Source organism: Otolemur garnettii, unplaced genomic scaffold, assembly GCF_000181295.1.
Source record: "Otolemur garnettii isolate 467f Iridium unplaced genomic scaffold, OtoGar3 scaffold00122, whole genome shotgun sequence".
Taxonomy (NCBI): Eukaryota; Metazoa; Chordata; class Mammalia; order Primates; family Galagidae; genus Otolemur; species Otolemur garnettii.
In genome coordinates, this window is record NW_003852517.1 from 2,974,633 (window position 1) to 2,991,934 (window position 17,302).

Here is a 17,302-nt window from a genome sequence, read left to right on the forward strand (position 1 = left end):
AAAGAAAGAATGAAAAAAAAAAAAAAGAAAGAAATAGTAAAACCATTTATACTATGGTATATATTTAAAATTATTTATGTTATTTGGTAACTCACTTTTCATTTTGCAATAAACCACCTATGTAGTACAATTGTACAACAACAACAAAAAAAGTTTACAGTTTTTAAAATGCAAACTGAATATACATAGTTTAGGCACAAAATGATTTATTCTCTGGAATTTGCTTTAAAATATTTCAGCAAAGTAAGAAAAGAGTATGATAAATGAAGCAACTATGGTAATATTTTAATCACTTTAACAGTAAACAATAATGGGAGTTCTTTATATCTTTGTTTCTATTTCACTTGAATTTAAAATTTTTCATTTAAAAATATGTTAAGTCAGTGGGACATCATTATTAGTCTCAATAAATATTTACTGAGCTCTTACTGGGACTCAGACATCTGGGAAGGTACACAAAGATGTGTAAGATATGGTCCCTTTTTCTCAACAGCATTGACAATCTGCTAGGAGGATAGGGCATATCCATAAAAAGACAGATGACATACATTGTCTCAGAAGAAAACATAGGAGTAAATCTTCGTGACTTTTGTGTTAAACAATATTAATAGTTTCTTAGATATAAAAGAAAAACTAATCTGACTTCATCAAAATGAAAATGATTCATGCTTAAAGGACACCATCAAAAAAGTGAAACAACGAAGAAAATGAGAGAAAATATTTGCAAATCATACCTGATAAAGAGCTTATATTCAGTTTATAAAAAGAACTCTTACAATTCAATGATAAAAAATGCAAATAATTCAATTTAAAAACAACTAAGGGAGTTGAATAGACATTTCTTCAAAGAAGATACTACAAATGGTCAATAAGCACATGAAAATATGCCTAACATCATTTGTCATTAGGGAAATGCAAATCAAGACCACAATGAAACAGCTATTAATACCCACCAGCAGAACTAAAATTTAAAAAGTGACAACAATAATGATGTGGAGAAACTGGAAGCCTCACACATGCTGGTGGTAAATGGTACAGCTACTTTGGAAAACAATTTTGCAGTTATTCAGAAAATTAAATATGGCGATACCATATGGCCCAGCAATTCTACACCTAGATATACACACAAAAGAACTGGCAACATATGCTTACACAAAAACTTATTCATAATAGTCAAAAAATAAAAACAACCCAAATGTCCACCAACTAACAAATGGATAAATGAAATATGGTTTATCTATACAAGGGAATATTAGTCAGCAATAATAAGGAATAAAGTCCTGGCTGGGAACAGGAGCTCATGCCTATGACCCTACACTGTGGGAGGAAAAGGTAGGAGGATCCCTTGATCTAGGGAGCTTGAGACCAGCCTGAGCAAGAGTGAGATTTAGTCTCAAAAAAAAAAAAATAAATAAGGAATAAAATACTGATATATATTACAATATAGATGAACCTTAAAAACATTATGCTAAGAGAAAGAAGCTAAAAACAAAAGTCTACATATTATATTCCATTTATGAAGTGTCAAAGATATCAGCAAAGACAATACAATAGACAATGCTGCAAACTGGGAAAGGTGGGCTTAGGGAGTGACTGTTAGTGGCACAGAGTCACATTTTAGGGTAATGCAAATGTTCTTAGTCACAGTGGTTACACAACTTTATACTAAAAATCACTGAACAGTGGCTTGGCACCTGCAGCTCAAGCAGCTAAGGTGCCAGCCACATACACCGAGCTGGTGGGTTTGAATCCAGCCCGGGCCCACCGAACAACAATGACAGCTGCAACCAAAAAATAACTGGGTGTTGTGGCGGGCACCTGAAGTCCCAGCTACTTAGGAGGTGGAGGCAGGAGAATTGCTTGAGCCCAGGAGTTGAAGGCTGCTATGAGCTGTGATGCCACAGCACTCTACCCAGGGCAACAGCTTGAGGCTCTCCAAAAAAAAAAAAACCAAAAATCACTGCACAGGGCACTTTAAAAGAGTAAGTATGACAGCATGTGATGTGAATTATGTCTCAAAAAAGCTGTCTTTATAAAAAAATCTGTAGTGGAAACTTGTTAAAAAGTAGATTTGAACCAGGATAAAGAACTAAAGTAAGATTTGGACAGGAAGAGAAGATAAGAAAACTGTTCCAAGTTAGGAAAATAGCATGAATGTGAAATACCACATGACATGTTCAAGGGATAAATTACTACATTGACTAAACCAATGTGTTTACATACGGAAATAATAAATAATGCTGAAGATATCTATATATTTTTTAAAAAGAGATAGATATATACAGGGCAATATTAGATGAGAGAGATTTGAGTATAAACTTAATATCTAATGAAATTCTAATACATACTAATTGATATTCCTGGGGAAAATCAGGAAGTCCAGAAGATATGCTTTTTGATTTTATATGTGTACACCCATAAGCAAGATTAAATATAACTGAACAACTTCCAGGAAGAGCCTATGGTTTCTACTCTGAAGGTTAAAAGTCAAATATCAAATACAACACTGAATAAATGACTTAATTTTCAATGTTAAACTTACCAGATCTTCAGGAGTTGCCCGGTGAACTGTCAGATCATTCACAGTATTCTGCAAAAAAAGATGACCTTTCTTTAAAAAAAAAAAGTTGTCTCATAAAACATTAGCATTTACTGGATTTTATGGTTGAAACAGTTCCAAAATCCGGGGCCAAAGTGCTTTCTTTCCAGGAGCCAGTATTCTCAATTTAAATATTAGCACAGATTACTTTCAGGTATCTCATAGAAAACAAAAGACTATTTTTAGGTGTCTTACAGAAAATAAGCATGGAATTCACCATGCAAGCATATATAGTGTTAAAACGATGAATAAAAGAGGATAGTATATATTCAAAATGAGTAAGTTTAACTAAAGTTTAGTTTTCAAACTGTATTCCATGGAATCCCAGGGTTCCATGAGGCAACTCTAGAGATTCCTTTAAAAAAGTATAATCACCATAGAGAGGTTCAACTTGTTTCCATAAACACCTTTAGCACAGAAACTACTACAATGAGAGATGAAGTTTGAGGACAATCCATAATTTCATAATATGTAAAAACAGTCACTCAAATAAACAGACACTAAACTGGCGGTTCCTGTAGCTCAGCTGGCAGGGCACGGGCCACATACACCAAGGGTGGCGGGTCAGAACCCATCCCAGACCTGCTAAACAACGATGACAACCGCAGCCAAAAAATAGCCAGGTGTTGTGGCAGGCCCCTGTAGTCCCAGCTACTTGGGAGGCTAAGGCAAGAGAGTCGCTTAAGCCCAAGAGTTTGAGATTGCTGTGAGCTGTGATGCCATGGCACTCTACCCAGCTTGAGACTGTCTCAGGAAAAAAAAAAAAGACACTAAACTAACATGACAGGGCTACCACACCCCTCAACTCCAAGACTCCATTAATACCCAAATCCATGTAAATAGCAGCCCTTGGAACTGTGTGATGTATAGCCTACACAGCTTTAAGTAGTAGTCTTGCAACTTAGCCCTTTCCAAAACAACTTCAGGCATTTTCCTACACAAATCTGGTAAGGCAGGAAATAAAACAGGTTAAGGTAAGTTTTACTTCTAAGTGAGGAGAAATACAAAGAGTACTCAATCAAAATAGCTTCTGACTATTCAAAGAGTAAAATTCTGGCCATGATTCCATTTAGGTAAAGACTTTTCTACATGGAAACTGTTACTCCTTTTACATCCATCTAGAAAGGCATAGGCATAAGCTGAGCACAGTGGAGGTAGCTAGGCGCTAGTCCCAGCTACTCAAGAGGCTGAGACAGGAAGGATCTCTCGAGGCCAGGAGTTTGAGTCCAGCTGAGCAACATATCAAGACCCTGTCTCTATGAGCAAAAAAAAAAAAAAAAGAGGTACAAGGTAAAACTATAGGATCATGAGAATTGATTTTAATAATTATAAAATAATTCAGATATACAAATAAGCAATATTCCTGGAATTAGTTCTCAAGGAAGAAAATAGAATAGTCATTAATACTACTGTGCTTAAAACTATTTTCTTCTGAAATTGCCTTCAATTTACAAGCCATTTTAGAAAATGTCCCATGATTTTTATCAAAACAATGTTTATCCAGGACCTGTTCAAGACCCCTTCCTTTATACTGGAAACTTTCCTATCCACTTTTTATCTATAATAAAATCTTGTGCTTTCACTTAAAATATATATATATATTATTCCGTTTGATCTCTTCTCTCTCATTTGCCATCCACTCCAAATGACTTATGACCATTTTCTATTCAAAAAACAAAATTTTCCAGCACTGAGATAAAACATAAAGCAAGAAAGGTTTTTAATGCAATTTCAAATAATGGAATAATGGGTTTCAATTAAGTTTTAAGCAACAGCAGCATATAGGAAAAAATATAGTCATTTCACAGTATCCAAAGGATTGGTTCCAGGACCCCTGAATATAGCAAAATCCATGTATACTCAAATCCTCCAATTCGCCCTCCATATATATAGGTTTTGCATCCCAAGGGTATCATATTTACAATCCACCTTTGGTTATGGAGGTGGAACCCACAAATACAAAGAACCAAATATATTTATCAAAAAAAAAATTGCACATATAAGTGGATCTGCACAATTCAAACTTGTGTTACGCCAAGGTCAACTGTACTGAAAAGTAACTACTTTGAAGGGGTCAATACTTACATTACCTGTACTTTTTTCCCCCTCTTAATTGGTTTCATTACCTTAGACCCACAACTTTATAATATTTTATAACTGATCAGATGACAACAAAACAATCTTAGCACAGAGAAGTACCTCTGCTTCACTTCCAAAAGCTTTCAGTTTGCACAAGATACCTGGCTAAGGTGATGACCTGCAAAACCAGGTTTCAAGTCCAAAAGACTGTCTGAGATTCAAACTAGTCCCTGACTAGTTACTAGTTATCCTGTACAACAGAAAGCAAAGGCATTTAAAATATCATGGTCTAAACCAAATTATCAAAGTGTAATAAACACCCTTGATAATACAAGGTGATAGTCAGGTTAGGAACCAGAGATCATATGTCCCAGGTACTTGAGATTTGTTTTATCTCTTAAGAGAATATCTGCCCTGAAACTGGCCAGTCCCTGGAGGTAAGCAACAATTTAAAGGATAAGACAATAAAGACCATTTATTTTTTCAGCCAAAAATGGCAATCATATGGTTATGGTGTCACTAGTTATTATGGAAACATCTGGAAAAAGTACCCAAAAAACTCACAGACTTCAGTTACCTAAGTGACCTAAAGTTGCCTTATGAAATGAGCTCTCAATCAAGTGGAGAGATTTTTTTAAAATATATTCCCATCTCAAAATAGACCTCCCATTTGACCCTGCAATCCCATTACTGGGCATCTACACAGAATAAAAAAAATCTCATTATCACAAAGACATTTGTATTAGACTGTTTATCACAGCTCAAGTTATAATCACCAAATTGTGAGAACAATCTAAATGTCCACCAATCCAGGAATGGTTTAACAAGCTGTGGTAAATATATAAACCATGGAATACTATTCAGCCATTAAAAGAGATGGAGACTTTACATCATTTGTATTAACCCAGATGGAGGTGGAATGTATTCTTAGTAAAGCATCACGGAATGGAGAAGCAAGAATCCAATGTACTTAATTCTGATATGAAGACAACAGATGACCTAATACATGGTGGGGGGGGTAGGAGAATGAGAGAGTGGGGAAAGAGGAGGAAAGGATTAGGGGCTTACGGTATATGACACACCTCTTGGGTGCAGGACACAATTTTTTTTTTTTTTTTGAGGCAAGAGTCTCACTATGTCATCCTCAGTAGACTGCCGTGCCATCACAACTCATAGCAACCTCAAACTCTTGGGCTTAAGCAAATCTCTTGCCTCAGCTTCCCAAGTACCTCAGACTACAGGGGCCCACCACAACACCCAGCTATTTTCTTGTTGCAGTTGTCATTGTTGTTTAGCTGGTCCAGGCCAAGCTCGAACCCACCATGTCAGGTGCATGTGACTGGCACTGTAACCACTGTGGTACGGACACCAGGCCAGGACACAATTATAAGAGGGAATTTACCTAACAAATGCAATCGTCATAACCTAATTCTTTGTACTCTCAATGAATCCCAAATAATAAAAAAAGAAAAAAGAAAAAGAAAATAAATAAAATATGTTCCCCACCCCTTTAAGATTCCAATTCTTCAAAGGAGATGGATGTTACAGCCTAGACATGTATATTCTAAAAACCTCCCCGAAAGGATTCTGCTCTACCCTTAAAGACCTAGGACAGAAAGAGCATGCCCAGAAACCCATTCCACCCCATGACATGCTGAGCCCCATTCAGAACACCATTCTTGGTGACTAGGACCATGTCACGAGTCTGTTCCTCCAGAGGAACGCTACCTTGCTTACCATCCCACCTAGACTTACATCCCATTCTTGCTTCACTGCAGTTTTCTTCTTCTTTACTTTCAGTGTTTTTCTTCCACCTCCCCGGGGACTATAACGGTTCACTCTGACAAATGACATCTAGGAGTAATAATTACATCAAATTCTTAAAATACAAGAAAAAGTAATAATTAAACTTTGCCAGAAAAGGAAAAAAGAAATTTAGGAAAAACGAAATGAATCCTAAAATATCTGAAGAAAAATTTTAGCATGATCAAAAGAACAAGCTATTAAAATACTTGGTTTTCTCATTTTACAACTAATATAAAGTTGGTACAAATAACTATAATAAAAGAAGCATCATATCAATAACTTACATATATTTGCCTGATAAAGAATGCAGAAATTATGGTCTACCACAGAGAACTAGGACTGCAGTTATAAACTTTGTTATCAGTTATACAAATTCATAATTATTAGAGAACTAGTCATATGCTAATACTATGAATTCAACGTGAAGGGAGAAAAGGGCAAAAGAGAGCTGGAGTTCTTTTTTAAGCACCCTGACACTCAAAATCACTATCAAGTACAGATGTGCTTACCTTAAAATAAAGGGAGCTAAACTTTAGAGAAAAAATAAGGTATGATGCCACTTCTAATAAAGACTAAAAAAAAGCTAATTACAGATTTTAAACTAGAATTTGTAAATTGCCAACATTAGCTTGGCACTCTTAAAACAGTAATGCTAAGGATACTGGATTAAACATTATACAAAATTAGAAAAAAGACCCATAGTCCCCAAACACTAAGATTTTATAACACATGTATATGACTTAAAATAACACACATGACTCCCATTCTGGAATGCTTTTACCTACCTACCTAATTATAGAACTTTCCAGCCAACTTGACCCCCCCACTCCAATTAGCCTAAAACAAAGACTCTAATATTTTCCTTAAGTATTTTTTTTAAAAAATCATTGTCTACTGTAATAAAAATGACTAAATGCAAGTGTTTCTCAAGAGTTTGCCCTCAATCTCAGTTGTTCACTATATTCTCTCTTATCAAGCCCATTGGCTCTTTAAATGTGGTATCTACTTTTAGACGTTACAATTCTGCAAAAGAGAATAAGTCACATACAAGTTAGAGAATAACATTTAAGTTTTATGATGGTTATAATGATGACGACAGTGGTAGTGGTGCGAAGGATGGCATCAGCTAACACATACCGAGTACTTAATATAAGCCAGGTACTATTCTAAACTCCTTACTCAGTTCTAAACTCTATTACTACACATACACCCACTACACAATGTGTAAGAGGCTGTGAGAGGGAAGTAGGGTGCTGGATGAGGCTTACTCAAACAGCTACAAAGAAATAAATTCTAGTAACAACCTTAGTGTACCTGAAAATGGATTTTTACTAATTAAGACTCCAGATGAAAATGCTTGATTACAGCTTTGAGATCTTTAGCAGAGAATCTAGCCAAGCCATGTCCAAACTCATAACCCACATTATGAGAGAGTAAATGTGTAATTGTTTTAAACCACTAAATTTTTGTGGTAATTTGTTACATAGGAAACTAGTTTAGTGGCCAGCTCTAAATCGTGTTCTATATATGGAAAGATCACAAAAACGTAACTAAGCTGCTATCCCATCTCTGGTTTTCCCTTTCCCATCAGACTTATTTTTGCACCTCTATTTACTAACCCTTAGTTACATCTCAAAGTTTTATAACATAGAAACTCTGACTCCATCTCTGCATTGAAAACTTTTCTGTTGAACATCACCATAATGGCAACCATATCTTTCTTAAACAAGGATTAGACTTTGTGGTCTAACAAAGGAACTTAGTACCACCTATAGAAATCCAGAGATCACAAGGATGGTAGAGTTTACTGTTAAAATGTTAGACAAGCAATAGTCTGTTGGTTTACAGTGCTAAGAAATCAATACCAAAACTAGCACAGCCAAGAAAATCAAAGCCTGGCTTGGAGCCCATAGCCTCAGTGGTTAGGGGACCCACCACATATACCGTAGCAGGCAGGTTCGAAAACTGCCAGAGTCTGCTAAACAACAAAGACATCTACAACAAAAATATAGCCACGTGTTGTGGCAGGCGCTGACAATCCCAGCTACTTGGGAGGCTGAGGCAAGAGAACCGCTTAAGCCCAAGAGTTTAGGTTGCTAGGAGCTGTGACACCATGGCACTTTACCAAGGGCGACATACTGAGATTCTGTCTAAAAAGAAAGAAAGAAAGAAAAGAAAAGAAAAGAGAAGGAAATCTAAGCCTGTTTGTAGAAAATTTGAAATATTAATAGTCCTTTCTAGCTATATAGATGCCAACTCCTAAAAGCCCTCTCCTCCTGTGGCTTCCATGATACTCTTTCTCCTGATGTTTCTATTCTTTTTTCCTTTTCTTCACAGGCTTTATTGGCTCCTTTCTTTTTTATTTTTATTTTTTTTAAGAGAGAGTCTCACTAGGTCACCCTTGGTAGAGTGCCGTGGCATCACAGCTCACAGCAACCTCAAATTCTTGGGCTTAAGCAATTCTCTAGTCTCAGCGTCCCAAGTAGCTGGGAGTACAGGCGCCTGCCACAATGCCCAGCTATATTGGCTCCCTTCTCACATACAACTTAGTCAAGGACCTCCATCCCAGTCCTCTTATCTTTCCCTTAGATGTCCACCCCTTTCATCCAATAATTGCTCAGGGGCACTTACCACATACTAGGCACTGGCTAGGCTTTGGAAATACAATAATGAACAAGTCTAACACAGTGCCAGCTGTCCTGGAGCTACTTTCTAGATTATCACGTGGCAATTCACAACCTCCCTCAGTGATTTCACAAAGTCCCATCAGCAAAGTTATGAATGTACTGGACACACAAATACACTATGAAAATGAGTCCCAAACCAACGATTCACATCTTTTCTCAAAAACAACAAATGATCATTACTAACTGCCTCCTGTGCATATCTTCCAAATAGCTCAAATATACTGTATCAAAATATAATTTACTATCCACATCCCTCCGATCACTTGTTCTTGATGTATAACTGGCTGACTCACTAAATGTCTGCTCACTTAAGCTGAACTTAAAGAATTAACATCCTTCTAATTGGCTCCAATTTAAAACCTTAGTATCATCTTATACTCCTTTTTGTCTTTAGTCAATCAGATATCCGTCTATTATTCATTTTAAAATTTTTTTCCCAAAAATTCTCTCCCATTTGTCTACTCTTCTCCATCTCTACTAAAAATATTATCATTTGGACTCTCACTATTTCTCTGAATTCATCTCCCTTTCACTCATCACTCACTTCATCATCCATCTATTAATTCAACAAATATTTTGAAAGCATCTACCAAGAGCCAGGCACCAGATCAACAAGAAAGTAGGATAATCTATGCCCTCCCAGAATTTAAAGTTTCAGAGGACCACAACTAAACACGTAATTACAATGAAAAGGCAACATGGGAAGTAAATTCCACATGCCATGAATTATTTAACTTACTCTACAAAGAAAAGGCCGCTTCCTCTCCCTAATCCCCAAAAATGTTTAAGCTGAGAGCTAAAGTAGGAATAAAAATTATTAGTCGGGGGAAAGAACATTCCAGGCAGGGAAAAATGCATCCACAAAAAAGTTTGAGAAGTTCAGTTTGGTTAACAAAGATCTGGAAGTGTGAGAGGCTAACTAGGCTAAAAAGAAAGGCAGAGAACAGATGATGGTCTGTGAGTCACAGCAATTTGAACACTACCCCAAAGACCAAAGGAAGCCGCTGAAAAATTTTAAGCAGGGAGAGTTATGAAGAGATTTAGCAAATCCACTCTGACTAGTGTGGAAAACTAATTAAAGAGAAACAGAACTCATCCCAAACACTGTCCCTTCAATCAGTCCTACCCAGATATATATGCATGGTTTGTAGCCTTTACCTGTTTACTTACTTCCCCTAAAGATGTGAATGTCTCCCCACTGGAGAGAGGAATACAGTTCACTGACATTCAGATCCTCCCCCACAAGTTGATGCCGGGAGGACCTTGCCCTTCAGTCTCTTCTCACATCTCCCACACATCCTCTGCTTGGAACAACCTTCAGACTTTCACTCCCTCCTACACCGGGTTAACTCCGTGCACTCCTCAAAACACCTTCACACAGTTTAAGAACCCCCTCTTGGACATTCATTAATTTAAAAGACCCAGTCCCAATGTACCCTGGATTGTAAACTATTTGAAAGCGACTATCGAGTACGCTCAGTTTCTACCGCTGTGCAAAAGGGCCCTAAAGCGGTGCCTGACACGCGTGTACACTCTCAAACTACACGGTGCTGCGACTGCGCTTTCTAGTAAGGACTTCCCGACTCAGGCGCCTGGATCCCCGGGGAACAGGGACGCCACCACCGTTCTCCCCGCCCTATTTGTCGCCCCGGTGCCTAAGGTTCAGTGGGGCTGCGGGCTGCAGGCCTGCGCGCCATCATCTCCACCTGCCTTGCCGTTTCCCGACTCCTCCTCTACAGTCCTCACGGCGACTAAAACTTCAGGTTCAGGAACCGCGGAGCCCGCCACAGATTAGCTAAGCCTGCGGCTTCCGGGCTGTTGCCTGGGTTACCCAGCGCCCCCGCCCCACGCTCTTGCGTATATCCGGTGAGCCCAATGCGCAGGCGCCTCCCAAAGCCCGGCTCCGCCCCTGAGACTGGGACGATGGTGGCTCGCTCTTTCGCCAGGTTGCAGGGCAACCCTTTGAAGGATAGACTTGCAGCGTTATCTAGTGCCTCGTGAAAAAAAATTGCCCAAGAGAAATATATTTCTGTCCACACATAGCTTCACATACCACACTTAATTGCTTTCACCTCTATTGATTTATTTTTTCACTATAAATACATACACATTTATTATAGAAAACTTGGATATTTCAGAAAAGTAGAGAAAAAATTACCTATGTCATTGGAAATTTGGATTTTCTTTTTTTTTTTTTCTCCAGGTTAAACTGATTGCATTTGTTAGGTAAAGTCCCTTTTACAATCATGGCTTACCCCCAAAAGGTGTGGCACACACCAAGACCCCATCCCCCTCCCTTCTTCTCTCTCTCTCTGCTCTTCCTTTCCCCCACGTCTTCCTCCTTCTTTCTCTCTCTACTTTCCCCTTCCCCCACCCCCACCATATCATTAACTGTCATTAATTGTCCTCATATTACCATCTACAAATGTGCCAGTGACTACGCTAGGTTCAATGGGCCCTAAAACAAGGTTCTTTCCCTCTGGCAGCTTACAACAGGGTAGTAGACCCCTATCAATAATAGAAACGTCAAATTAAAACTTGTCACAAGTGCTAAGAATGAAGCACACTTATTAGATACTAAGCTTATCGAATTACACGGGAAAGCTGAGACGTGAAGATCAATTGCTCCTAGAGGAGGGAGGAGCATTCCTGCAGAGGGAGCTGCATGTGCAAAGACAAATGGCAAATGCAAAAGACAGGAAGAAGTCCCCTGTATCCTGAGTTCAGAGAACATTGGGCTTGAGGTGAAGGGAGGCTGCCGTTATAGTCTGGAGTCAGGACAGGCCGAGCTGTATAAACCACATTAAAGACCTTATGAAGCACTTGTTCAAATATAAGGTTAGTTTGTTCCAATAAGACAATTTCCTTTAGCCTCTGGCTTTCTACTGTTAAGACATATCCATGAATGGATCTGCAAATACACGTTTAATACTTCCTCGATGTGGAAAACTACTTCTAATAGTTTTCACTTTGAAGAAAATTGATGTAGGTATATTAATGGTCAATAAATATAATCATCCACTTGCTTACAATCTCAACTCCCTGCCTCTCTGTGAGTTGCTGTAATCACTTGGCAAAACCCCAATGCTGGCCATCCCAATTTTACACTTAATAAGTGCTTCACCCTTCCAGCTGAACCTGGATTTAAAAAAAAAAAGCCATGCCGACTTTAAATTCATGATCACTAGTGTTAAGTGGGTCCTTAATGATGTTGAACATCCTATAACAGGTTCCCGTCCCACTGATTTTTCTACCCTCTTAGATGTCAGTTTTATACCTTCTTTCATACCCCAAATGTCATGTCCTATCCTCAGGATCAGCCAATGATCTTGGTTCCTACTGCACTGATAATTAATTAATCAAAGGAGAAATTCCATAAGCTCCTATCACTATTTCAATCCTTCTATCATCATAATTACCCACAGACTTGCCTTCAGAAGTTCAAAGAAACCTGAGCACAAGAAACATGAAGTAAACTACATCAAGCTACATCATAATCAAATTTTTCAGAAACAATGATAAATTTAAAAATCTTAAAAGTAGCCAAAGAAAAAAGATATGGTATGTACAAAGGAACAAAGACAAGGATAACATCAGTTGCTCATTAGAAACAAAGCAAGCAAGAAGAAAGAATGACTGTCAATGAAGAAAGCCTGTCAATCTAGAACTCTGTATCTGGAAAAAATGTCTTTTAAAAATAAGAATGAAAAAAGATGGTTCCACACATATAGAAACGGATAGAATTTATCACTACCAGACCCTCACTACAGATATATGTATGTGTGTGTGTATATATACATGAATGCATCTCAAAAGACCCAGAAAAATCATTTGACAAAATTTAATACCCATTCTTAACAAAACCTCTCAGTTAACTAGAAATAGCAAGGGGCATCCTCAACCTGATGAAGTGCATTTACAAAAGACCTACATGTAACATCATGCATAATGGTGAGAATGGATGTTTTCCTCCTTAGATTAGAAAATGAGGCCTTGGTACCTGTAGCTTAATGGTTATGCGTCAGCCACATACACCAGGGCTGGAGGTTTGAATCTGGCCGGGGCCTGCTAAACAACATTGACAACTACAACAACAACAACAACAGACAGCTGGGCATTGTGGTGGGCTCCGGTAGTCCCAGCTACTTGGGAGGCTGGGGCAAGAGAATCACTTAAGCCCAAGAGTTTGAGGTTGCTTTGAGCTGTGATGCCATAGCACTCTACCGAGGGATACACAGTGAGACTCTGCCTCAAAAACAAAAAAAAGAATATGAAAAGGATGATCATTCCCACTACATTTATGCAACATTGTACTGGAGGTTTTAGTCAGTCCCACCAGTGATGAAAAATAAATAAAGGCTTTCCAAAGACAGGAACAAAAAAAAAGACTATCTTTATTCCCAGAAGACACAAATGTCTATGTAGACAATTCAAAAGAATTTGAAAAGAGAGAAAGAGAGAGGAGAGAGAAAATGCCATTAGAACTAAGATATGGGCTCGACGCCTATAGCTCAACCAGCTAAGGCGCCAGCCACGTACACCTAAGGTGGCGGGTTCGAATCCCCAGCCCGGACCCGCCAAACAACAATGACGGCTGCAACCAAAAAATAGCCGGGCGTTGTGGCGGGCGCCTGTGGTCCCAGCTACTTGGGAGGCGGAGGCAGGAGACTCGCTTGAGCCCAGGAGCTGGAGGTTGCTGTGAGCTGTAATGCCACGGCACTCTGCCCAGGGGGACAGCTTGAGGCTCTGTCTCAAAAAAAAAAAAAAAAAAAAAAGAACTAAGATATGAATTTAGCACAGTTGCAGGATACAAGAGCAATATATAAATACTGTGTGTAGTTCCACATATTAGCAATGAACTATCAGAAGTAAAAGACTGTGAACGCATTTTACAGTGACATCCAAAAGAGTAAGTATTTAGGTATAAGTCTGATAAAAGATATGAAAACTCTATACAATGAAAACTATAAAATATTATTGAGGAAAAATTTTAAAGACCTAAATTTATAGAGAGACATAACATGTTTATGGGGTGGAAAACTCCATTTTATTATATGTCACTTATCCCAAACTAATGTACATATTCAAGAAATCCCCCCAAAATTGACTAGCTGATTCTAAAATTTGTGTGGAAATTCAAATGACATAGAATGGCATAAATAACTCTGAAAAAGAAGCAAAAAATTATATCAGTAGAGCTAGTTTATTCCAAGATTTATTATAAAGCTACACTAATCAAAATAGCATGATATTGGTATAAAGATAGACAAATATCAATGAAACAAGATACAGTCCAGAAATAAACTTATACATATATAGACAAATGATTCTTCACAAAGGAGCAAAAGTCATGTAGTGAAGAAAGAATAGGCTTTTCAATAAATACTGAAAGATATACTAAACCTGAAAGGAAAATAAAAGACCAATCTTTCTCATAAAAATACATGAAAAACTCCTAAGTGAAGTACTAGCAAATAAAATCCAACAACATATAATAACCATAATTCATCACAGTCATGTGAGATTTCTAGGGAATATAATCACTCTTTGACATTCAAAAAGAAGTTATATAATTTACTAAAATCACAGGAAAAAAACCAAAGTAATAATCATATAATTATCTCAATAGATATTGCTAAAATTATACATCCATTGAAGATTCTTACAAAAGTACTCTGAGCAAAATAAAAGAGAAAGTTTCTAAATCTTGATTTTTTAAAAGTCTAACACTACACTTAGAGGTGAATTATTGTAAGTTTTACTTATGGATCAGTTCCAGTGGCTCAGTGGGTAGGACACTAGCCCCATATACCAAGGGTGGCAGATTCAAATCTGGCCCCGGCTAAACTGCAACAAAAAAATAGCCACCCAGGCATTGTGGCAGATGCCTGTAGTCTAGCTACTCGGAAGGCTGAGACAAGAGAATTGCCTAATCCTGGGAGTTGGAGGTTGCTGTGAGCTGTGTGATGCCACAGCACTCTACTGAGGGTGATAAAGTGAGACTCTGTCTAAAAAAAAAAAAAAAAAAGAAGGAAAGAAAGAAAGTTTTATTTATGATATTGGGAAACAAAGATATCCAGTATCTTTTTCCATTCAACATTGTCCTAAGCAAAGAAATAAGATAAGAAAAATAAAGAAAAGTCAAAATTGGAAACAACAAAATACTTTCCTCTTGTCTATAAATATGCTATTTATGCTTCTGAGGGCCTCAGTTAATGTTACTTATATCAGGATGCCTTACTAATAAAGTATTAACCTGCTTCATCTTTCTATATTGAGGTGGCCATTTCTATCTTTGCCCCCCTTCATTGTACCCATGTTTTCTAGTATAGTTCCAACTACATTGAATATACATCTTTTGTAATATCCTAGATGGAACAGAAACACATTCTCCTAAGTAAAGTCTCACAAGAATGGAAAAGCAATTATCCAATGTACTCAATACTAATATGAAGCCAGTAGATGATCTCATGCATGCCCACATAGAAGAAAAACTAATTTCAATTCAAGTTGGAAGGAGGGGTAACAAGGGAGAGACGGGGAGAGGGTTGGGGTGCTCTCACTGAATAAGCACAGGGTGGGGGCATTTGGCACACCTTTTGCATATGGGACATAATCACAACAGAGACTCTACCTAACAAAATCAAATATTTTAACCTGGTTCTTTATACCCTCACATTAACCTGAAATAAATTTTAAAAATACATTGAATAAAAATTGTTAACATGTTTACCCCAAAATAAATAAATACCAGAGTAATACATGAATATCCATATACAAAACAATGGACCTAATCCCACACCATATACAAAAAATTAACTAACAATGTGTTCTTGACCTAAATGTAGAATTTAAAACCATAAACTCCTAGAAGAAAGCACTGGAGAAAAATCTGTGAGTTAAGCAAAGATTTCTTAGACAAGATGCCAAATGCACAACCTATTAATGATAAATTTGATTTAATATAAATTTAAAAATTCTCTTCAAATCACCTATCAGGAAGTCAAAAAAGCCACAGACAGAAAATCCTTGCAAAGTGTATATCTGATAGGTCTTTTTAAAAACCTCTCAAAAATCCATAAGAAACAAATAAGCCAATTTTTTTTTAATTGGGCAAAAGATTTTAAACAGACACCTCACTAAAGATATGCAGATATAAAACAAGCATGTGAAAACATACTCAACATCTTTAGTCACTAGAGAAATAGAAATTAATGCTATGATGAGATAATACTATACTCCTGTAGCATGGCTGAAAATTTAAAAACTGACCTGAGGCAGTGTCACTGAGGATGTGGAGGAACTAAAACTTTATACACCGCTGGTAGGAGTGTAAAATTGTTCACATTTTGGGAAAACAGATTGGCAGTTTCTTACAATGTAAAATGCACTACTATATGATCCAGTCATTCCACTTCCAGGTGTTTAGTAAAGAGGAAAAGAAATACAGGGTCCTTCACCTAACTCCAGTGAGATTATTCCACATTACAAAATCCTGAATCTACACCAAATCCTGGTGTGTATTTGGAGGGAAGAGAACACTTTTACACTGCTGTTGGGATTGCAAGAAGTATGGAGAATTCTCTATGGAAAGAAGTATGGAGAAGTCTCAAAGAACTTGGATCCCACAATCCTGTTACTAGCTATCAGAAGAAAAGGAATCATTTCACCACAAGGACATTTGCACTGGAATGTTTATAGCAGCTCTATTCACTATTGCCAAGACATGGAATCTATCCAAGTGAATCTATCCATCGACCCATCAATGAATGGATTAACAAACTGTGGTATATGTATACCATAGAGTACTATTCAGCCATAAGAAAAGATGGAGGTTTTATATCTTTTGTGTTTACCTGGATGGGGTTGAAACACATTCTTAGTAAAGTATCACAAGAATAGGAAAAAAAGTATTCAAAGTACTCACTACTAATACAAAATCAATATACAAACAACTACACACCTACAAGAAAGAAATACACAAGTATAGTCTAGTGAGGGAGAGGAAGGAGAGGGGAGGAAGGACAGTGATTGGCGGAACCTCAACTAATGTGCACAATGTGAGGGTAGTCAGCACATGCCCCCTGGGGGAAGGGCTCAAGGACAACTTGAACTTTACAAATGAAAACAA

At 37.5% G+C, this 17,302-nt stretch overlaps 1 protein-coding gene across 4 annotated transcripts in view; it reads right to left on the reverse strand.

Moving 5' to 3' along the window:
* The window catches only part of SPICE1 (spindle and centriole associated protein 1), a 79,641-nt gene extending 68,671 nt beyond the window's left edge, over positions 1-10,970 (reverse strand). For 2 of the 4 annotated variants that reach the window (XM_023517854.1, XM_003797701.3), the window contains exons 1-2: positions 6,434-6,550; positions 2,543-2,590 (exon numbers count right to left, since the gene is read on the reverse strand). In XM_023517854.1, the coding sequence (XP_023373622.1) occupies positions 2,543-2,590; positions 6,434-6,532 (147 nt within the window). In that variant the 5' untranslated portion in view covers positions 6,533-6,550. Of the gene's footprint in view, positions 1-2,542; positions 2,591-6,433; positions 6,551-10,877 lie in introns of those variants that run through there. The other 2 variants (XM_023517855.1, XM_023517856.1) reach the window with 2 other exon arrangements.
* Positions 10,971-17,302: the final 6,332 nt, after the last annotated feature.